Below are 24,989 nucleotides of genomic sequence, written 5' to 3' on the forward strand. Positions count from 1 at the left end.
CTGTGGTGTTAGCACACTTCAGAAAACAAGGTTGATCTATCTTCTCTTACTTGAATGATTAGCTCCTCACTGCATCTTCAGAGGGTCTATGTATTGTCGAAGGCTTTCACGGCCGGAGAACGATGGCTGTTGTGGGTTTTCCGGGCTGTATTGCCGTGGTCTTGGCATTGTAGTTCCTGACGTTTCGCCAGCAGCTGTGGCTGGCATCTTCAGAGGTGTAGCACCAAAAGACAGAGATCTCTCAGTGTCACAGTGTGGAAAAGATGTAGGTCATTTGTATCTACTCAGGAGGGGTGGGGTTGAGCTGAGTCATCCTGTAAGAGTTTCCCAGCGTGTGGAATGCTAATGGAGGGAGGCTTCACTGTATCCTGAGGAGGTTCTTTTGCATATGGATTGGTACTTGATGTGCTAATCTTCTCTGCAGGGCTATTGTCGGGGATAGAATGTTTTGTTAGTCTGGTGTTTTCCAATGGGACAACGAATTCTATGAACAGATGGATGGGGTGGCCATGGGGAGCCCACTCAGCCCAGTTATAGCAAACTTGTACATGGAACATTTTGAAAAAACAGCTCTAGAATCAGCACCCCACAAACCTAGTGTATGGTTCCAGTTTGTGGATGATACATTTATCATTCGGAGCCATGGGGAGGAAGAATTGATGGGGTTTTTGAATCATCTCAACAACATCCACCTGAACATACAATTCACAATGGAGAAAGAAATCGAGGGAAAACTCCCATTCCTGGATACCTTGGTCATCCGCAAAGCAAACTTTCAGTTAGGTCACAGGGTCTACAGGAAACCAACTCACACTGATCGGTACTTACACAAAAACTCCAATCACCACCCCCGACAGAAAAGAGGCATAATGAAAACATTAGTGGATCGTGCAAGACGGATATGTGAGCCGCACTTTCTCAATGAGGAAATTAATCATCTAAACCACGCACTTCAGGCAAATGGCTACTCCAGAAATGAAATCCGAAGAGCAATCAAACCCAGGATGAATCAAACAACCAAGGAAAAACAGTCTCCTACAGGAAAAGTGTTTTTGCCATATATCAAAGGAATTACTGATCAGATGGGAAAGCTTATGAAAAAGCATAACCTTCAAGCAGTATTCAGACCCACCCGAAAAATACAACAGATGCTATGATCAGCAAAAGACAGTAGAGACCCCCTCACCTCTGCAGGAGTATACCGTATACCCTGCAGCTGTGGACAAGTTTACATCGGGACCACAAAGCGTAGCATCCAGACAAGAATAAAAGAACATGAAAGACACTGCAGACTTGGACAACCTGAAAAATCAGCAGTGGCTGAACATAGCCTAACTCAAACAGGGCACAGTATCTTATTCCAGGACACCAAAATACTGGACAACACTTCCAACTACTTTGTCAGACTGCACAGGGAAGCCATTGAAATTCACAAGCATAAGCAAAACTTCAACAGGAAAGAAGAAACCTTAAGAATGAACAGAGCATGGTTTCCAGTTCTGAAAAACACCAGGCTAGCAAAACATTCTATCCCCGACAATAGCCCTGCAGAGAAGATTAGCACATCAAGTACCAATCCATATGCAAAAGAACCTCCTCAGGATACAGTGAAGCCTCCCTCCATTAGCATTCCACACGCTGGGAAACTCTTACAGGATGACTCAGCTCAACCCCACCCCTCCTGAGTAGATACAAATGACCTACATCTTTTCCACACTGTGACACTGAGAGATCTCTGTCTTTTGGTGCTACACCTCTGAAGATGCCAGCCACAGCTGCTGGCGAAACGTCAGGAACTACAATGCCAAGACCACGGCAATACAGTCCGGAAAACCCACAACAGCCTTCAGAGGGTCTATTAAAACAACATGTAGAGCTGGTTGTCAGTACATGTACTCGATTAGGACTAATAGTAAACACAAAGAAATTCATCCTCCCTCCTTCAAGGAAAGCTTGCTTTATTGGTGCTGTTTTGCACAGTACAGTGAATAAAGGGCTCCTTCCACAAGAGAGAGCATACAGTATCAAGGGTCTAGTTAATCAGATATACCACTGCAGATTTCAGTCAGCACTCTTTATTCAGACACTGCTGGGCCTCCTGGTTTCTACCACCTCAGTTGTACCCTTGGCAAGACTACATATGTGTAGGCTGTAACTGTAGTTCTGGTCAGTACACAGCTCTGAATATGGCAGACCAGAGAAAAAATACTCAATACCTAAACACATAATAAAATCCCTACAGTGGTGGACAGATGATGATAATCTTTTGAAAGGGGTTGACTTTGGCTCCCCAAGTGTAGAGATAATGATATCTACCAATGCGTCCAGTCTGGGTTGAGGGGACAACTGTGGTATGCTTAATGCTCATGGTAGGTGGTTGGGTCAGGAAAGAAAGCTACACATTAATGTGTTAGAGCTCAGAGCTATTTGTTATGCCCTTATTGCATTTACAGATATGGTTCAACAAAAGAGAGTGCAGATCCTAACAGACAACAGCACAGCAATGTTTCATATAAATAAACAGGGTGGCACTACATCCAGAAGACTGTGCGAGGAAGCTATCGTTATTTGAGAATGGGCAGTTCAGAGACAGTTCAGAGACAGTTCAGAGACAGGTTACCCTGCATGCTGTACACATTCCAGGCACCACAATCGTGACTGTGTACAGGTTGAGCAGACTCGACTCAGAAAACCACGAATGGGCCATTTCATGGAGATACTTAGAACTGGTATTCAGAAACTGGGGAAGTCCAGAGGTGAATTGTTTGCCACAGCAGAGAACTGGAAAGCCCTGCTGTCGCGTCTGAGGTGAGAGCGCCTGTTCCAGGTGCCAGGCAAGCAGGCGGCTCAGCGGTAGAGCAGGTACAGGAAGTCCAGGAGTTCAGCCAAACGGCAGAGCCAAGGCACCAGTCAGACGGGGCAGATGAGATAGAGAGTCCAGGAGACAGGCTGAGGTCAGAATCCAATAAGTCCATCAGACAAGGGAGCAGGCAGGAGGGAGAGTCTAGGAGACTGGTCAAGGTCAGAGTCCAATAAGTCAGTTCTGGGCAGGGGCAGGTACAGAACTACTGGCAGCAGAGAGTGGTGAGCAAAGTTGCTTCCATGCTGGGTGCTGCCCAGCATCTGCCTTTTATGCTTCTCCTAATTAGGTGCAGGTGTTGTCTCTTCCTCCGATAGCCTTGCTGTGTGCTGTGCCTGTAAATGAGCACTCTTGCATCATTCCCACACAGCTGCTTTTGCCTTGTTCTTCCTTCTCTCAGCTGGTTCAGGTTTCTCCTTAGCTCTGTGGGAGTCTTCCTTCACAACAGCCTCCTCAGAGGTTCCTGGCTGTTCTTCCTGGGTTTCCTCTGAAGCTACAACTGGCTCCAGAGTAGACCCTGCTGGCTCCTCCAGCTCTTCATCTTCTGAAGAGGACTCTGGGGCGAGTGGCAGGGTAGCAGAGTGAGGCTGGTGCACATCAGGGCAAGGCTGACACATGACACTTGCAGTATTGTTCCGGAGGTGGGGTGGGAGCCAACTCACTAGGAGATGCCTTTCAAATAGTGTAGATGGATCGGATGTTTTATGCCTTTCCTTCACTCCCATTGATAGCCTGAACTGTCAGCAAGATAGCAGTCGGACATGCCTCATATGATCTTGGTAACTCCATATTGGCCCAGGCAGATTTGGTTTCAGCACGTGATGACTCTCTCACGGGGCTCTCTATTGGTTCAGTTTGGAACCAGACCTGTTAATAGATGGGGGGGATAGTATCACAACCTACACAGACTGAAACTAACGGCATGGCACATAGTGGGTCAGGATCTCTGTCCATGAGAGTGACAGAGGTGGTTCTTAATGCTAGGAGGGAAAATACGAGACAGTCAAATGCATTTAAGTGAGAATGTTTCAGTACATGGGCCTAGGATCAGGGTTTAAATCTGTTTGTTTGTCAGCTGTCAAATATTTTGGAATTTTTGTTATCCCTTAAGGATGAAGGGCTGTCAAACTCTTCTGTTAAAGTTTATCTGGCTGCCATTTCTGCTTTCCATTCAAGGATTGATGGTGAGACAGTTTTTTCCCATAGCATGGCTAAGTTGTTCTTAAAGAGATTGCAGAATGTCTTGCCACCTATGAAGGAAATAGTTCCCCAGTGGTCCTTGCAATTAGTACTAGTGGAACTCACAAAACCACTCTGGCTACTTGTGAGCTAAAGTTTCTTTCTTGTAAGGTGGCATTTTTGGTAGCTATTACCTCTGCTAGACACATAGGTGAACTGGTGGTGTTGAGGTCTGATCCCCCATTCTTGAAGATCCACCAAGGGAAGGTAGTTTTGAGGCCTGACCATAAATTTTGACCCAAGGTAGCAAGCCATTTTCACCTGTCACAGGACATTATACTTCCTGTATTTTTTCCTGAACCATCTGATAATTGGGAGAGTGCCCTACATTCATTAGATGTACATAGAGCCATACTGTTATATTTACATCACATGTTAGCTTTTAGGAAAGAGAAATGTTTGTTATACTGCCTCCGGGAAGGGAAAGATGGCCACAGCACAATCTATATTTCGGTGGGATAAATTGACAATTAAGACTTATGCAATAACCAATTTAACATGTGCACTGGAGGTGAAGGCACATTCCACCAGATCCCAGGCATCCTCAGCTGCCTTCATGAGAGGAGTGCCACTACAAGAGATTTGCAGTGCAGCCACTTGGTCGTCTTCGGAGACCTTTGTTAAGTATTATGTGCTAGATGTGACGGAGAGAAGGGAGTCAGCAGTACGACAAGCTGTACTTCAATCATTGCTCCAGTGAGAAGCACACCCACTGCCAAGGTAAGGAGCTTGTGAGTCTCCCATGTGGGACTGCACAGAAGACGGACAATGAAAACAGAGTTGCACTTACCATAACTGTTGTTCATTGACGTCTTCTGTGTAGGCACACATACTCGCCCTCCTACCCTGCAGTGTTCTTCAGTACTTACCTGTGGGGCCAGCAGCTAGGAGGAGCTGAGGGGGCGCCGTCTACCGGTTCCATTAGGCGCAAAAAGCCACTCATGTGCACCGGGGAGATGAGTGCCCCCTAGTGGACTAAAACTTGAAAACCTACCGATCAGCAGGCCTGCACACGCGCAGTCTCGTGTACCTGCACAGAAGATGTCAATGAACAGCAGTTAAAGTAAGTGCAACTCTGTTATGCTTTTAAAAAATAAACCAAACAATGTTTTGGAGTGACCCTAGAACATAGCAGGAAGGAGTTTAGAATTTTATGGAAAAAACCTGAGGAGTCTTATGCTCAAGTAGCCAGTAAACTGTAACAGTTACTAAAACAATGGCTAGAAAAACTGAGAGCCGGCAAGAAGTTGTTAATATTATAGGATTAGAACAGTTTCCTGTTGGCCAGCCAGCCAATGCTGCCCAGATATTTTGACCAGGGCTTTGGAGGCTGTGACTGGGTAGTTAAGGCGGAGTTGTCTGAAACTAAATCCTATGAAGATGGAGGCCCTGCATTTGTGATGTGGGTTGGTTAGCTTGCGAATCCAGCTCCCAGCCCTTGATGGGGCACCACTGGCACCTCTGCTGATGGTGATCAGCCTGGACATGGTTCTGGATGCCTCCCTATCAGTGGAGGCCCAGGTGACAGTGGTTGCCAGATCTGCATTTTTCTATCTCCATCAGATTAGGCATCTTGTTCCTTATCTCTCAATCCATGACCTAGCTGCAGTGATCCAAACAACAGTCACCTCCAGGCTAGATTACTGTAACTCGCTTTATGCAGGGCTGCCTTCGAGACTGATCTGGAAGTTGCAACTGGTCCAGAAGTATCATATGTGCAGTGTCATATATCCTTACGGGGACGCCAGTCAGGACATATAACCAACTTGTCCTGCGCCAGCTGCATTGGCTCCCAGTTGAGTTCAAGGTTCTGGTTTTGACATTTAAAGCCCTTAGCAGATTGAGACCAATATACTTGTGGACCACCTCTCACTTTATGTTCCCTGGAGGGTGTTCTGTTCAGCTGATAAACATCTACTCACAATCCCTGGCCCCAAGGAAGTTCACTTGGCCTTGACCAGAGCCAGAGGGAACTCTCTCTCTCCATTGAGACTTGGGCCCTGCAGGACCTGCTACAGTTCCATCGGACCTGTAAGACAGAGATGCTCCACCAGGCTTATGGTTATGGTTGAGGCATAGGCCCCTTCCTGTTGGGGGCTCTTTTGGCCCATCCCGCTTCGCTGATTGATCTGGTTGACCTGCCGTGTTGCATTCCACGGTATTTGGGTGATTGGATATATTGTCTGAGGAATTCCAAATGCTGCATCTTTGGTGATTTGGCCTTAAACTATGTAGTAATGAAATTGTACATTTGATTCATATTTGAAACTGGCCTCCTGCCATGGGGAGGTTTACCCCCTCTTCTGTCAACATCTAATAGTTGGCCATCAGGCCCCATGGATTGCTGTTTGGGTTCTGCAGTATGTGTACCACTGTCTTTTAGAAATTGTGTTACATATTTAGGATGTTTTATTCTGGTTTTAAAGTAATATCTTTATGTATTTTATATATGTTGTATTCTACTCTGAGCCCATTCCCAGGGAGAGCAGATTAGAAATAACAACAACAACCAACTGTATGTTTTAAGCTTTATTAGATTACTAGCACTAGAGCCCATTGTGGTTTAATACAACAGTCTTTAGCAGTGGGCGCCAGCCAGCCCACCTGTACCACAGAGGACCACTGGGCTGGATTGCCCAGCGGCTGGCTGCACCACAGCTGGCTGGGCTGCCCTGGTGAGGCAGCGGCTCCCCTTGCCCGCAGATCAGCTTGGCAGAGAGAAAGCGGGTTCACTCACCTTCTCCCTGCCCAGCTGAGTGGTGAACAGGCTCTTCTGCAGTCCCTCCTTGCCCATGGATCAGCTGGGAAGGGATAAAGCGGTTTGCCTGCCTTCTCTCTGCTGAGCAGAGGCAAGCTCCTGAGTGCCCCCTTGCCCATGGATCAGCTGGGTAGAGGAAAGGCGGCAGTTTGCCTGCCTTCTCTTGCCCAGCTGAGGTGGGCTCCGCTGCCCCCCTTTGCCCACAGATCAACTGGGCAGGAAGAAAGCTGCATCCTCTGCCACCTTAGCTCCATCTCTATTCCTATGTGAATAAACAGTATTCCAGATGTTAAATAAGAAACAGCATACACTTTGCAGGGGTGAGTGAGATCTAGTAATTTTTAAATTTCCAACTTGTTCTATCCATGTTGTGTAGTCACTGATCCATTGTAGGCTTTTATTTCTAGTGGTGCACGACTTCACTGATTGCTGTTGTCAATCATATAATCCCATTTCATTGGTTTGGATCCTGTACTTATACCTTTGTCCCATGCATGCTTCTTTCTCAAAGGTGTGGAGGCAATCCTCTGCTGTGGAACTTGCTTCCTTCAGTGCTGTGCATTCCTTCTTGCAATAGTCTGGTGTTTTTCAAGAAACCCAAGGTGCCTAGTGCAAGAGAAATGTGCTCCTCAGCACATTCCTGAGGACTACCTCCACAGCACTCAGAAAGAAATAAACACAGAAGAATGGTATAGGATCCAAGCTTCTATATTAAGACATAATATTATGCTTTAATTTTGCAAATAAAAGAACTGAAGGGGAGTAATCCATAGAATGTGATATTATATATACCCAGCACAAAACTATTTTCTAGTATGGGATGATATTTTTACATAAGCACTTATTTCAGATGTCAGAGTAGTTTTTTACATGATGATGATGTTGATTAATATGGTACTGCTAGTATGCTAGCATATGTTGTACAAACAAATGCAGTCTGAAATGGGAGAAACACGTCTCTAAATAAACAGTTCAGCAAGGTACTATCCACATTTCAACTCCAGTAGTACTTGAGAGGTTCTTAATTTGAAAACAAGGTTTGTCGTGTACACACACACACACACAGAGAGAGAGAGAGAGAGAGAGAGAGAGAGAGAGATTTTACTGCTTTTAAACATAATTGCATGCTTTTTCTTTTTCTTTTTTTTCTTTAGTGTGGGAAATGTTTTTTTCTCTTTATGTTAATTGTACACACATGCACTCAAGTCCTTATAAAGCAGCAGGTAACATTGGCTATATTTTTGTAGGTGCAACAATGAGAATGAATGGTATCAGATCCATGAAAACATCATTCGCAAGTCCAGCACCAAATATACAGCACCCAGCTCAAATTATGGTAATATTTAATTCTGTCTTTATTAAAATCTTGCATAATTTCTTTGTTATAGAGAATTGGATGTACATGTGCAGTAGAATACGTTTTCATGATGAATCACCAAAGTCTTTGTCATGCAATCTAAATGTTTATTTTTGGACTTTTCAGTATATTTTAAATGAATAGCCTGTGCATAGCTTTTGCTTTTGAAAAGTAATATTTTTAGATAGCTCAGTTGCTTTTTGCCTCCTTCATTGGGATCATTTAGGGCTGAACTAGAGATGGCAGCATCTTCATGGCTGCCATGGGGATGCTGCAGCCATTTAAAACCAATATAAAAATGCCCCCATGTCTGTTTCAGCTCTTGAAAAGGCATGTGGGGAGGATGAAAGTGCTGTGTTGTGGGACTGATCAGAATTGAGCCTTTGTGGCATTTTTAAACCATGAGGATTTAAATCATGAGGCAGCCAAAAGGATGCCATCACATCTAGTTTGGCCGTTACAATGTAACCCTAAACAGAGTTACATTTTTCTAAACCCCTTGACTTCAATGGACTAATAAAGCTGTTAATTCAGTTTAGAAGTGTGGTGTTAGTTGTACTGTGTGTCAGAGTTCTAAGCTATGTTTGTTGAAGCATAAAACACAAGTTCTCATAAACATTGTCTCCAAATAAACACATCTTTTAGAAAATCCTGTAGTGTTACTTTCTTGATACCCAGGGCTGCTGGTGAAGAGGAAAATAATCTAATAATCTCTGGCACCAAATACTATTTTTCCATCTTCTATCATGGAACCAACAAAAAATTGCCAGCAGATCCATGCACAGTCTTTAAAAGGTAGCATCTCCATATTCTGTCTTCTAAAAACCCTTTAAACTTTTACCCACATTGAAAAGTTACTTAGTATAGATGGTTTTGCACTGGATAGCTGGCCTGCTTTCATAAAATCTCAGAAGCTAAGCAGGGTCGGCCTTTGTTATTAATTGGATGGGAGACCGCCAATGAACACCTGGGTCTCTATGCACCTGTTTGAACTACCTTTTAGACTCTTGCCTTGAAAACCCCAGCAGAGGCCACCATAAATTGGTTTTATCTTGATGGCACTGTACACACACGTATTGGTTTTATGGTCTTAGTTAAAGGGAAGGTCTAGTATGTTTCTTAGAAGTAAAATGTCTGGATCAATAATTACAATGTATCAGAGCATGAAAAAGAATTTTGCTCTAGGTTGAGAAGGAAGGAAAAGAGTAACATGTCATTTATGAGCTTCTGTTTCTTCTTTGATATGGGTTAGCAATTTATAATTTTCGCAGTTATATTGTATGCATCTGCTTAGCATTCCAGTCAAGGTATAAATTGCCATTGGGGCAAATACAAAATGCGTGCGTATCAAACTGACCATACAGTGCCTCATGGAGTTCTTAGTTCTGAAGACAAAAATATTTGTTTCAATAGAAGTGATATAGAGTTAATCAAGATCAAAGTACTCTTTTCAGAGGAATAACTGGAGGAAGAAATGGAGGGACTAATTCTTTCAGAAATCAATTATCATTGTCATAATAAGATTTTAAACAATTATCCAAAACCCAGATTACTGAACCTATATGTTTAAATGAATCTTGCAGCCTTCTTAGTGGCACAACATGAAGTAAAATGTTTATGAAATTGAAGGATATTATCTATAAAAATGTGTTATGTACATAATAGAAGAAGATTGTACAAGGAATCTTATATGACAACAACTTGTGTGCTTAAATTTTCATCTGTAACATGACATGTAAACGTGCATTTGGCTTTTTGTCTTTGTGTAGATGATTTGTGCAAAGTAATCTGGTACCTGCTCATAAAAAGATTAAGCAGATGACCAAACTCCCAACAAGCTTATCCCATCATAAATCCTTTCCAGTGGGGCATGTCATTTTATATTAATTTTAAATGTTTTGAACATCTTTGAGTGAGTAAACAGTTTTCATGTATACTCAAATGCTATATGACTGAGGGCTTGCAGGATTTGAGGATACTCCAAAATAAGTTTATAAGGACCCTACTAAATTTAAATTTTAATACTCATAGCTATTTCATTATGGTCTTGAAGGATTTTTTCCCATGTTCTCTCTAGAACAAGGAATTATGTTTTGAATTACTAGGTCACATTGCAATTTTGGGATGAAAAAAGGCTCCCTAAATTGTATATAATAAAACCATTAAGATTTTAGCAGAAACCAGACCTTTTAATTATGCTACGTAGTAAAATACAAAATATATATTTTTATATGTTAAAATTGTGGGAATTTTCCTATAATTTCTTCTAATTTTATCAATATTCAGTGTAAGCGTTAGGAATAAAGCAACTATAGGGACTATGGAGGATAAATGGCATCCTTAATTTATATTTATGCAAAACCAGCAGCTCAGGTTTCCAGAATAAGGGCTACGGCTCTTACAGCTGATTCCTTATAGAACAATGCTTCATCTTCATGGCTTCTGTGCAGTCCCACATGCACCACTATTTTTCCACCCAAGTGGCACATGACCTAGGAATGGGGGAGCACTCCTTCCTCAGTTCTCTTTTCACTGCTGTGGAGTTGGGATGTATTTCTTGCTTTCCGAAGTTTTCTCCTCACAAGCTGTGTTCCTTCTAGCTTTGTGAGTGAAACCTTTTCAACATCATGGCCCTCTTTAAAAAATGTACTGACTGGTAGCTTACCCCTGCCCCCCAAAAAACTATCTGCTGTATACTCCAAAAGTTCACCTCTATGTTGGAAAGGATGTGGCGAACCAGGTACTTATTCACACTGCTCATGGAAATGTTCCCTTGTAGAAGAATTTTGGAAATCAGTCTTGAATCACATATTTGACATGACCAGTTATATTATTCCATTGAAACCAGAGTTGATAGTTTTAGATCAGTGGGACAATATACAGATTCCTCAAATTAGAAAAGACTTCATAAACATTATCCTAATGGCAACCAAAATGTTATGGCATTAAGATGGAAAAACCAAGTTATACCTACAATAACTATCTGGTATTCAAGAATCTGGTTTTATTTCATATTCGAAAAGATCAATGATGGAATTTATCAAGCTGAAAACTTCCCTAAAACAACAAATTTTATGGAAAAATGGTTTCCCTTTTTTAAATTTATCACTACTAAAAATATACAACCTTCAAAGAAAAATTATCAAGCAATTTCGAACTTATTAGAGTATACAAGGCTGAACCAGTCTAGGATTTGTTATTACACATTTTTAATATATTAAAAATCATTTTATATAATTATATGTAAGATTTACATATATAGTATTGTATCTAATAACTAAAACTGTACCTGTAAGATTTGTTTTAATTATATTTATAACAATTTTCTGTTTAGTTATATTTGAAAATAAAATATTTGAAAAGTTAAAAAAATGTGCTGACTGCAGTACAAAGATGGCACAATCAGACAAGCATGATTCATGCCTCATTTGCATGGGAGAAGGCTACAGTGGGACATCCTGTAAAGTGTGCCAGCTCTTCACACCCAAGGTACATAATGAGCAGGTGGCAAGACTCAAAGCAGTCCTCTATGAAAAGGCTCTTGGAGTTCCAGAAACACAGCTTCAAAAGCATTCAGTTGAATCAGAAGGAAGAGCTTACACTCCATCTGCCCTAATGCCCTTGGTTCAGCTGTTGGATCAGCCGTTGGATCCCCCCCTCCTTTGGAGCTCAGATCTCCTTCAGTTCCATTGATCAGATCGGAACCACTGCCTACAATGTCAAAGAAAAAGGCCAAGCACTCTCACGAAGGCTCACCCAGTTGTAGATTGCCTCCACAGCGTCACAGATCCAACAAAGGTTTAGATTCTAAATGTATATCTCCACATAATACACCATCTCCATCTATGAGGATTCTAGTCAGCTTCATCTTTGGACGAGGATCTAATTGAGATTCTCCAGGACTCACTGCCCCAGCATCTGGTGCTCAAAGGGCGTACCAGACCAGATGAGAGAGAGAGTACCCAAGGTCATGGTTCCAAGCAATCGATTACTATACTATGGGGTACCCAGCAACCTCAGTGGTTTCCATACCCTCAAGTCCCATCCCTGATATTCTATATACAATGGGGACAGTGGAATCAAAAACCTTTTGTGCAACCTATGCCACCTCAGGCTATGGAAGCTCTTAGCCTCAGTTCTGAAACCATGACACATCAGCATACAGCATGAACCAAGTCACTGGAACTGAACCTTAGACTTAGATCGGATTCAGACAAAGAACCAGATGAGACTTCCAGATCTGACATTGGATCTGATGTAGCCTCCGATCCCTCTCCAGATGAGACAGCAGGAGATCGCTTACCAATCTCGCCCTCGGAAAACATGAGACTGTATGGAGAACAACTAATAAGAAGGGCAAAGTCCTTAGAATTGAATATTACAGTGTCGGAACTGAAACCTTCAAATCTGATATTGAATGTGTTGTACAATGCTGACACAGACCCTATACTCTTTCCAGTTCTACAGGGACTGCTAGATATTGCATCCAACTGGTTGAAGCCTGCATCTGCAGCCTCTTTGGCATGTAAGCTCGAGAACACATATAAGGGTTAGGAGGATGGATGTGAATTCCTACTCCCCCTACCCCAGTGATTTCACTAGTCACAGAGGTCTTACCATCTAAACAACAAGCAGGCAACCACTCTCGCACGAGTTGACAAAGAAGGACACAGAAAAATATACAAATCAGATGCCTTGGCTTTTAAGGTAGCCAACTATAATGCAATCTTGATCAGATACCAAATGTTTCTATGGGATTGTATGACTCAACACATTAACTTTCTTTTAGAAGAAAACAAGACTTCAGTTAAAGTGACTCAGGCAGAAGGTGTCAAGTTGGCTTATCAGCAGCTAAATGCAGCTAGACACACTATAGATTGAACAAGTAGGTCCATGGCTTCAGTGATAATTCTGAGGTGACGCTTACGGCTCCAGTTATCAGCATTACTTCATGAATCAAGAGCTAAACTAGAAGATCTGCCTTTTCAATGGAAAGAGTTGTTCAGTGCTAAAACTGATGAATCACTGTACAGGATGGGGAAAAATAAATTGATGGCAAAATTGGTGGCCTTAACACCTCAACTGTCTACATCCTATAAACCAAGGTATTTTCCAAGGCATGTTTATCAGCAGCAGTTTTTAAGACCGCATAGATATCAACCCTCCCCTCAACAGCAGTCATGTGTGTGTGTGTGTGTGTGTGTGTGTTATGTGCTGACAAGTTGCCTCCAACCTATGGTGATCCTATGAATGAAAGATCTTCAAAGTATCCTGTAATTAACAGACTTATTCAGATCCTGCAAACTGGAGGGCGTGGTTTCTTTTATTGAGTCAAGCCATCTCATTTTTGGTCTTTTCCTACTGCCTTCCACTTTTCCTAGCATTGTTGACTTCTCCAGAGAACCTTGTCTTCTCATGATGTGGCCACGATAGCCTTAGTTTAGTCATTTTAGCTTCTAGGGAGAATTCAGGCTTGATTTGATCTAGTACCCACTTATTTGTCTTTTTAGCCGTCCATGGTATCCGCAAAACTCTCCTCCAGCACCACATTTCAAATGAATCAATTTTCTTCCTGTCAGTTTTCTTCATCGTCCCACTTTCAAATTCACACATAGTAATGGGGAATACCATAGTTTGGATAGTCTTGATCTTGGTTCCCAGAGAGACATCTTTTATCTTTAAGGATCTTTTCTAGCTCCTTCTCAGTTCCTTTTCCAAGTCTCAATCTTCTGATTTCTTCATTGCAGTCTCCCTTTTGGTTGATAATTGAGCCAAGGAATAGAAAAACTTGAACAATTTCAATTTCCTCATTGTCAACTTTAAAATTGTGTAATTCCTCAGTAGTCATTACTTTTGCCTTTTTGAAGTTCAGCTGTAATCCTGTTTTGACGCTTTCTCCTTTAACCTTCATCAGTAGTCATTTCAAGTCTTCACTATTTTCTGCCAGTAAAGTGATGTCATCTGTGTATCTCAGATTGTTAATGTTCCTTCAACCAGTTTTCACTCCACCTTCTTCTAGATCTAATCCAGCTTTCCTTATGATATTCTCTGCATAGAGTTTGAACAAGTAGGGAAATAATATGCATTCTTGTCTGACACTGCCAATTGGAAACCATTCTGTTTCCTCATATTCTGTCCTAACAGTAGCCTCTTGCCCAGAGTACAGGTTGCACATGAAAACAATCAGATGTTGTGGCACCCCCATTTCTTATAAGACTCTCCATAGCTTTTCATGGTCCATACAGTCAAAGCTTTGTTGTAAACTATAAAACACAGGCTGATTTTCTTCTGAAATTCCTTGGTATGTTCCATTAGCCATTGTCAATTTGCAATGTGATCTCTAGTGCCTCTTCCTTTTCGAAATCCAGCTTGAACATTCCTTATGTGGTAAGAGTCTTTGCTGTAGAATTTTGATCATCGCTTTGCTTGCATGGGGAATTAACACGATAGTCTGATAGTTGCTGCACTCTTTGGCATCCCCGCTTTCTGGAACTGGAATGTAGACTGAGTGTTTCCAGTCCATTGTTTTGTTTTCCATATTTGTTGACAGATTCTTGTTAAGATTTTGATGGACTCCATTTCTATAGCTTGAAATAGCTCTATTGGTGTTCCATCTACTCCAGGTGCTTTGTTTCTCTCAATTGCTTTGAGTGCAGTTTTTACCTCACTTTCTAGGATTTCTGGTTCTTCATCAAAAGATTCTTTGGCAAAGGTGTCTATCATCCTTCCATCTCTTTTGTATAGCTCTTCAGCATATTGTTTCCATCTTTCCTTTATTTTGTCCTGATCAGATATTGTATTTCCATGTTGATCTTTCAGGAACTGTGGCTTGAATTTCCCTTTGATTTCTCAGATCTTTTGGAACAAGTCTCTTGTTCTTCCTTTCTTGTTGTTCTCTTCTATTTCTTTGCACTGGTTATTATAATAGATTTCTTTATCTCCGCATGCAAGTCACTGAAAAGCTGAATTTGAATTTTGACTCTATTTCTGTCACCTTTTGCTTTTGCTTCTTGTCTACCTTTAGCAATTTTAAGAGTTTCATCCATTTTGGCTTCTCCTTTTTTTTTGGCTACAGCAATAGTCTTTGCACATTCTTTCTTGATAATTTCTCTGGTTTCAGTCCATAGTCCTTCTGGCTCACTATCAATTAAACTTAGTATTGTAAATCTGTTCTTTACATGGTCATTAAATTCTTTAGGAATATTGTTTAGATTGTATTTTGGCACTTTGATTCTTTTAGAGTTTTTCTTCAGCTTTATTCTAATTTTTTATTTTAGCAACTCATCTGTATTACCAGAGAGGAAAGAGCTTCTCTATCTTCTGCTTCCAATTATGTAATCTATTTAGTTGCTGTATTGGTAACCAATTCTATGTATACAATTTTTTTTGGTTGCCTGATTCTATGAGTCGCTCTCCTGCTTCATTTCATGATCCTAGTCCAAATGTTCCAACTATGTTTGATTCTGCTTTGTCTCCTACTTTTGCATTCCAGTAGTCATACAGCAGTCATACAGAACCTTGTTTGTTCTGCAACCACAACCCCTGTATCCCCAGGGCAAAAGAAGGAACAAACATTCATCCCAGCCTTCCACTGATCCATCCTATAAAGGAAAATTATTCTAATGACTAGATGGAAACCCCTTCATCCTCAACCAGCTGGCTCCATACCTTCCAGCATGGCAAGACATTACACAAGATGCCTGAGTCTTGTCCATTATAGAAAGGGGATGAGTTCAAGTTGCTCCTGTGGGAGCTGAATCTGGTTAACTGATCTTCATTGTCCTCCACAGTGTTAGAGGAGGAAGTATCATGTCTGTTCGCAAATGGAGCCATTCAGGAAGTTCCCCACTCTGACTTCCGGTTTGGGATTTATGGAGGTCTGACGCAGCTCCAATTGCGGAGCTGACCGGATTGCCGTTTTAAGCGGCCGGCGGGGGCAAAACAGCCCGCGGCCGACTGCTCTCAGGCGGAGAACAGGCAAAGAACGCTCAAGACCTCAGGGCACGTCAATCTCGGGCGAGGGGGGGTTCTGTGCAATGGACCCGCTCCCGACCCTTGAGGTCCCACCCTGTGACAGGTCGGCTACGATCTCTGCGGCAGTTTCGGGGCCAATGCGGTTGGCATAAGACCTACGTACCCAAGCTTCAATAGGGGAAAGAAGAGTAGAGGAGAAACTAAGATTGAAACAGTGATTACAACCCAAGGAAAGTGAATGAGAAGGTAAAGATCACTATCTTCTGATACAGGACAGATTGTTAAAAGTAAAGAAGAATAAAAGTAGATTTTCAAACTGCAACAGGCTAATTACAAGGAGGGGAAGACTCGGCAAGAGTTGTATTAGAAAAAAGACTAAGTTTAAAGAAGTTATTAAAGAAATCGGACTATTGTTTTGAATACTTGCGGTTATGGAGCTGTGAGAAAATTTTACCATCGCGAGAGCTACTGTGGGAAGTCGGGAAACAGGAAGTACGTAATAACAATAGAGTAGCTGGAGAGAAGCGGCCCCTGCCGGAGGGCAGGAAGAAGGGAATCGCCATCTTTGAAAGGGGAAGAGCCGCGGCTTCAGCGGAAGAGGAAGTAAGCCATTTTGGATTACAAAAATCATAGAAGAACCATAGAGAAAAGACGCCCGACATTTTGGATTTTCTAAAAGTTTTTTTTGCAAGAAGACCGGGACATTTAAATTAAAAATTAAAAAGACATTAAATTTTACGCCACGGAGTTAAGGAAGAGAGCGGACTCGTGGGAGCGAGCTAAAGCAAGCCCCACGATGTCGAAAAAAGAGTGGCAATCGGCAATAGAAAATCTAGACAAAAAACTCTTAGAAGTGATTAAAGAACTTAAGGACATGAAACTGGAGCTGATCAAGGAGGTTAAACAGACAGTGAAAAGTGAGCTGTCAGAAGTGAAGAAAGGTATGGAAACAATGCAAAATGAATTGCAAGGAACACAGCAGAGAGTCAAAGTAGTGGAAGGTGCGGTGGAGAATCTAGCTGATACGCAACAAACAGAGATGAGGTTGATGAGGGGGAGAATGGCGGTTGCGGAAAGTAAACACATGGAGAAGCAGCTGAGATTTCGCGGCTTGCCGGAAGTGGAAGGAAAGACAGCGCAAGAACAGATGACTGAGGTGTTAGCTGAATACCTGGGAAAGGAGGAGGAGGAAGTTGTGGCTATCCTGGACGTGGTATATCGTGTAAATTCAAGAATTGCGACCCAGAGGAAATTACCAAGAGATGTGATTGTGCAGTTTACGACCCGAAGTATGAAAGAGAAGATTGTGACTAAACAGTTTCAAGATCCATTGGAGATTGACGGCAAGACGATTATCATTATGAAGGAATTACCCAGATCGGTGTTACTAGATCGGAAAAAATACAAAGCGCTAATTCAGATTCTGAAGGACATGAAAATCAGGTATAGATGGGAATTACCAGAAGGAGTGTCCTTTGAATTTGGAGGGGCCAAAAAGCGTATCAGATCTGAACGAGAGATGGAGCGATTTTTAAGGGACAATGAAAAGGACTTACCAGCAACAAGATTATGATTATGGAGTGTAAAGTTTTATCTTGGAATGTAAATGGACTTAATTCACCGAATAAGAGAAAAAGCATTTTTCACTGGCTATTAAAACAAAAATGTGATATTGTATGTTTGCAAGAGACCCATATTCGAAACCAGGACGTAAAATATTTAAAATCGAAAAAATTGGGTAATGATTTTGCAGCGGCCTCTAATAAGAAAAAAAGAGGAGTGGTGCTGTATATAAAAGAGGAGCTGCAGCCAAAGTTTGTAATGAAGGATGTGGAAGCCAGATTCATAGCAGTGGAATGTATATGGAATTTAAAGAGAGTGCTGGTAGTCGGAATTTATGCACCTAACGGAGCAAAAGAAAGCTTCTTTGAGGATTTGAGGAAGCAACTAGATGAACTTTCATATGACCAGATAATTCTTGCTGGAGATTTCAATGGAGTGACAAATTTGGAATTAGATAAAAAATCATCAACTGCACAAAAGAAAAGAAGACTGTTACCAAAGCTGTTTTTTGAATTGATACAACAGGAAACCTTAGAAGATGTATGGAGAAGACAAAACCCTAAAAGTAGACAATTCACGTTCTTCTCCGCAAGACATTCTACACTATCGAGAATTGACATGATCTGGGCCTCAAAAGACTTAGCGTTATGGACTAAGGAGGTGGAAATAATGCCGATGGTAGGCTCGGATCACAATCCAATTATGTGGAAATTGGGGAGAAGGAGCAAAAGGAAAGGATGGAGAATAAATGAGGACTTGTTACAAGAGGGAGAGAACATGGAGATGCTGAGAAGAGAGACAAAGTTCTTCATACAATACAACATGAATAAAGAAGTACCAACCAACAAGGTTTGGGACACCTACAAGGCGGTAATTAGGGGCATACTAATGGACTTAAATGGAAGAGCCAGAAAAAAGAAAGAGGAGAAGAGACAGGAGATTATGGAGAAAATAAAAGCCAAAGAAATACAGCTAAAGAGGAGACCAGGGAAAAAGAAAATTTATCAGGACATTAAAATACTTCAAGAACAGCTGACAGCAATGAATAACAAAGAATTGGAGTGGAATCTTAAAAGATTGAACCAAAAAGCGTTTGAAGGTGCAAACAAACCTGGGAAATATTTGGCATGGCAACTGAAAAAGAGAAAGGAAAAGAAAACAATAAATAAAATTTGTGAAGATAACAAAACGTATTTGGAACAGACAGCCATTAGTAGAGCCTTGTATAAATTTTATGCTAAACTGTATAATAAGAAAGAGGTGAACAAAGAATCAATAGCGACATATTTGGAGAAAATGAAGCTCCCAGTAATCTCGGAAGCTTGGAGAGATAGATTGAACAACGAAGTAACGGATGAGGAAATAAGAAAGGCAATACAGTCAACAAATCTGGGAAAGGCGCCAGGGCCAGATGGACTTACAGCTAAATTTTATAAGGCAATGGCCAACGAACTGGCACCATTCCTAAAAGAGGTGATCAATGGAGTCTTAAAGGATCAACGGATTCCAGATACCTGGAATGAAGCTAACATATCATTGATCCCCAAAGAGGGCCAAGATCTGACTAATGTGAAAAATTAGACCTATATCGTTACTTAATAATGACTATAAAATCTTTACGAAGATACTGGCGGAGAGAGTGAAGGGATGGCTTTCGGAAGTTATTGAGGAGGAACAAGCAGGCTTTTTGCCAGATAGACAAATCAGAGATAACCTAAGGACAGTGATCAATGCTATTGAATATTATAAGCGTTGTGATAAAGAGGTTGGTTTCTTCTTTGTTGATGCTGAAAAAGCGTTTGACAATCTGAACTGGGACTTTATGTTTGCCACTATGGAAAAGCTACAAATGGGAGAAAGATTCATAAGAGCAATTAAAGAAATCTATAGAGACCAGAATGCAGCAATTGTGGTGAATGACGAGGCTACTAAGAAACTGACTATAAGTGCGCAAAAATGGAAAACACAAGAAGTGCCAACCATTGAAGATTGGATCCACAAATTGCTGTATATGGCAGAAATGGATAAAATGACAAGAAAATTGAGAAACCTGGACTCAGGACAGTTTAACACAGACTGGGAGAAGCTGAAACAATATTTGGAGAAGAAATGGGAGGTGGGAGGAGAACTGTGGCAGTTTGAGAACTACTGAAGTACAATAAAATGTAGAGGGGGGTGACTTTACCGGGGAGGAGAAGAGGTAAAAGAGAATTTCTAAGCAGTTATGATATTAGATTGATATATATAGAATAATAAATAGAATATTGATAGAAAATAATTAATCATAAGGGTTAACTATAAGGATTGATTAACTAATAATATTTTCTTTTTGATTCCGTACAGTGTACCAAACTGAATATGTTTATTTGAAGTTGTATATGAGTCAAATTGATTGATATCATATATAGACTTATGACTGAAGGGGAATAGAAATATTAATGTAAACAAATATAACTAAAATAGAAAGAAGATAGAATGAATAACATATAGAGTATAAGTTAAACTGGTTGATTTATATGAATGTATGGTTTACATAGTTTATGATATATAGAAATAATTGAAAGTGAAATAATGAAAAATGGGATAAATTGTTTATCCATTATGGAAAAAGGGACTCATAGTCAGGGTACAGAGTATTAAAAATAGTTAAAGAAGTATTGCTTAGAATAAAGGGAGAATATATATTTGTTAGATAGAGGAATATATAAAGAGTAAGGGAAAAGGGATAAAGGGTTGGAAAACTGTTGGAAGTCAACAAAATGGGGGGGGAAAGGGAGGGGGTTAGAAATTGGGAAATGGGAATATTGATTGTAATGTGTAAACATTTGACCCTAACCCAATAAAAATCTTTTCAAAAAAAAAAAAAAAGAAACTGACTATAAGTAAAGGAACAAGACAAGGTTGCCCGTTGTCTCCGCTGTTATTTATTCTGGTATTGGAGATTCTGATGATACAAATACGACAAGATGAAGAAATTCGTGGAATAAAAATAAAAGACTTTTCTTATAAGGTCAGAGCATTTGCGGACGATATAATGTTAATTGTAGAAGACCCAACGGAGAACATGCCAAAAGTGATAGAGAAGATTAAGGAGTTTGGAGATTTGGCAGGGTTTTATATTAACAAAAAGAAGTCAAAGATATTATGTAAAAATATGACTAAGCAAAAACAACAACTGTTAATGGAAATAACAGACTGTGAAGTAACAAGTAAGGTGAAATATTTGGGAATTGAACTGACTGCAAAGAACATAGATCTATTCAAAAATAACTATGAAAAATTATGGACTCAGATTGAACAAGATCTGATTAAATGGAATAGACTGAATTTGTCATGGTTGGGAAGGATTGCAGCAGTTAAGATGAACGTGTTACCAAGAGTAATGTTTTTGCTACAGACAATACCAATTATTCGAGACTCTAAGCAGTTTGAAAAATGGCAGAGGAAAATATCAGATTTTGTTTGGGCAGGCAAGAAGCCTCGAGTGAAAATGAAAGTCTTACAAGATGCAAAAGAAAGAGGCGGAATGCAACTGCCCAATCTAAGACTTTACTATGATGCAATCTGCCTAGTGTGGTTGAAAGACTGGATGATGCTGAAGAATAAGAAATTATTGGCCCTAGAGGGATATAAAAAAATATTTGGATGGCATGCATACCTATGGTATGATAAAGTAAAAGTGAACTCTATGTTCTTACATCATTACATACGGAGAAGCCTATATGCAACTTGGAAGAAGTACAGAGATTATTTACAAGAAGGAACCCCCCTATGGGTGGTTCCATATGAGGTAATAGATCCGAGAGCTGTCGATACTGAGCAACAGTGTTTAACGTATAAGGAGATAACCCGAATAGAATCTTCTAAACTTAAAATAAAGACACAGGACGAGTTATCACCAAACTATGATTGGTTTCAGTACAGACAGATCAGAGATCTCTACAATTCGGACTGTGCAAAGGGAGGCATTAGAACAGAAAATTCGGAACTAGAGCAGACACTTTTAAAAGAGGACAAGAAGGAAATTTCCAAGGTATACCAAGTACTGCTGAAATGGTATACTGAAGATGAAATAGTTAAAGTACAAATGGTGAAGTGGGCCATAAATTTCAACAAAGAAATAACAATGGAGGCATGGGAATACTTGTGGAAGAATACAATGAAGACTACGACGTGTACTAATATTAAAGAAAACATTTACAAAATGATTTATCGTTGGTACATGACACCAAAGAAGATTGCGCTAGGGAATTTGAACACTTCTAACAAATGCTGGAAATGTAAAAAACATGAGGGTTCCCTGTATCATATGTGGTGGACGTGTGAGGTAGCTAGGCAGTACTGGGGGGAAATAATAAGAGTAATAAGTGAGATTTTACAATTTCAAATTAATAAGAACCCAGAACTCCTGCTACTGAACTTGGGAATGGAGGACATTCCAGCTCAACACAGGACATTGCTATTTTACATGACAGTAGCGGCTAGACTTTTGTATGCGCAAAAATGGAAAGTACAAGAAGTGCCAACTATTGAGGATTGGATTTACAAATTGCTGTATATGGCGGAAATGGACAAAATGACAAGAAAATTGAGAAACCTTGACCCAGGGCAGTTCAACACAGACTGGGAGAAGCTGAAACAATATTTGGTGAAGAAATGGGAGGTGGGAGGAGAACTGTGGCAGTTTGAGAACTATTGAAACATAATAAAATGCAGAGGGGGGTGACTTTACCGGGGGGCGGAGAGGCAAATGAGAATTTCTAAGCAGCTACCTTGTTAGATTGTTATATATAGAATAATACATAGAATATTGATAGAAAATAATTAACTATAAGGACTGACTAACTAATACTATTTTGGGTAAAAATTGTATAATGTACTAAATTGAATAAGTCTACCTGAAGATATATATGGGTCAAATTGATTGATAACTTTTGATGATAGTTATATAGATGTATAATCAAAGTAGAATAAAAATATTAATATAGTTAAATATAACTAAAGCAGAATGAAGATAAGATATGCAGAAAAAGTAACATATAGAGTATAAGTTAAATTGGTTGACTTATATGAATGTATGGTTTATATGGTTTATGGTTTACAGAAATATTTGAAATTATGAAAAAATGGGACAAATTGTTTGTCTAACATGGAAGAAGGGACTTAAAGATAGGGTACAGAGTATTAAAAATAGTTAAAGAATTATTGCTTAGAATAAAGGGAAAGTATATGTTTGTTAGATAGATGAATTTAAAATGAGTAAGGGAAAAGGGACAAAGGGTTGGAAAACTGTTGGAAGTCTACAAAAAGGGGGGGAAAGGGAGGGGGTTAGAAATTGGGAAATGGGGGAATTGATTGTAATGTGAAATTAAATGATTCTAATCCAATAAAAATTTTATTAAAAAAAAAAGGAAGTTCCCCACTCTGAGTGGTCCAAGGGTTTTTACTCGCATTATTTCAGTATAACTAAGAGGGATGGGGGAAGGAGAATTATTTTTGACCGTAGAAGTTTAAATAAATGTTTGAAGGCCTCAGAGTTTAAAATGTTATCATTTTCTGAAGTTATTTTACTGTTGCAGATAATTGTATGGTTTGTTGTTTTGAATCTCAAAGATGCATACTTTAATATTTCTATAAATGACAGCGAAGAAAATACCTCCACTTTTGTTGGAACACAAAGATCACATACTAGACACCTTAGATGTGAGGAGGGCTCTTTTATTTCAACAGGGTCAAGGACATACGTAAAAATAAGAATGTATTCACATTTTTCTCTGGCCCTAACAAGTGGAAGGCAACATCTGCATAACTTTATCTAGATGGATAATCTCAACAATCAAGATGACATATTACACGTCTGGAGTCACATGTCCATTGTCTTAAGAGCACATTCTACCAGAGCACAAGCCTCTTCAGCAGTCTTGACAGGAAGGATTCTGTTTCATGATATCTGCAGAGCAGCAACATGGTCATCGCCTACCACCTTCATGAGATAACAACAACAACATTTGGTTTATATCCCGCCCTTCAGGACAACTTAACACCCACTCAGAGTAGATTACAAAGTAGATTATTGTTTTCCTCACAACAATCACCCTGTGAAGTGGATGAGGCTGAGAGAGCTTTGGAGAGCTGTGACTGACTGAAGTTGTTTGTATCAGTTGCAATATCATATTTGTGGAAATCTGCATTATCAAAGAGGGCATTAGGAACAACTCAACACAAACTAAACTGTGATAGCAAATGCTACTATAAATTTAGTGGCGCTAATAGCAAGTAGACTGCAAGTCTGTGCTGCAAAGACTAAATAATTTCTTACCTGCTCTGATTACAAGAGATAATATGACAAAGGCAAGCTACTGTCACTCTTTTATTTTTTTCTGAACTTTTCAGTCACTGACAGTTTTTAAACTCTGTCTTGAAATGTGGTAAATTGTATTTTACATGTTTCCCGATGAGAGACCTTAATGGTAAATGAGTGTAATGGTTCCTTTTATGTAGGAACAATGCAATTATGTATAAATATTCTCATTAGAATTATGCAGTCATGCAAATGAAACTAATCTCATATTATATCATATCATATTATATCATATCAATTACCATTATAAATTTAATATGGACTAAAGCAACTCAAGATACATTTTCCCCAATATGACTATTATCCTGCATCTTAGGGGGAATAAACACTTCAAACATGTATCTAGAAAATGTTACTTCATTGAATTTTTATCTTATGGGATCCATATGAGTTGGGGTTTGATAGCACTCATAGGTCCTTGGACCATTACAATAATGTGTATCCCCCAGTAGAGTGTGTAAACCCCCTCCCCTTCTCATTTCTGCAGCAAGGACAGCAAAGAGAGATACATTTGCAAGCTTTCCTCTCCACCAAACCACACATACACTTTTTACTTCCTGTGAAGGAGGAGGATCATTTGGCTAGCATCATACTCTTTTAATAGTAAAGTGCCTAGCTTCTGTGCCAATCATGAAAAAATCACAACAGGACTGGACACAAATAACAGAGAGGGTTTAGTTTAAGTGGGTAGCCATGTTGGTCTGCAGTAGAACAGCAGAATTTCAGTCCAGTGGCACCTTAGAGATCAACAAGATTTTCAGAGTGTAAGCTGAGTCAGAGCTCCCTTAGGTGTCTGAGGAAGGGAGCTCCAACTCTCCAAAGCTTAACACTCTGAAAATCTTGTTGGTCCCTAACTGCCACTGGACTCAAATCCTGC

At 40.2% G+C, this 24,989-nt stretch overlaps 1 protein-coding gene across 1 annotated transcript in view; it reads left to right on the forward strand.

Annotated features, from left to right (window-relative positions):
• The window catches only part of DOCK3 (dedicator of cytokinesis 3), a 566,279-nt gene that overhangs the window by 232,834 nt on the left and 308,456 nt on the right, over positions 1 to 24,989 (forward strand). Inside the window, exon 14 of the mRNA XM_054976377.1 lies at positions 8,105 to 8,193. Coding sequence (XP_054832352.1) covers positions 8,105 to 8,193 — 89 coding nt within the window. The remainder of the gene's footprint in view (positions 1 to 8,104; positions 8,194 to 24,989) is intronic.

This window comes from Eublepharis macularius, chromosome 4 (assembly GCF_028583425.1).
Source record: "Eublepharis macularius isolate TG4126 chromosome 4, MPM_Emac_v1.0, whole genome shotgun sequence".
Lineage (NCBI taxonomy): Eukaryota > Metazoa > Chordata > Lepidosauria > Squamata > Eublepharidae > Eublepharis > Eublepharis macularius.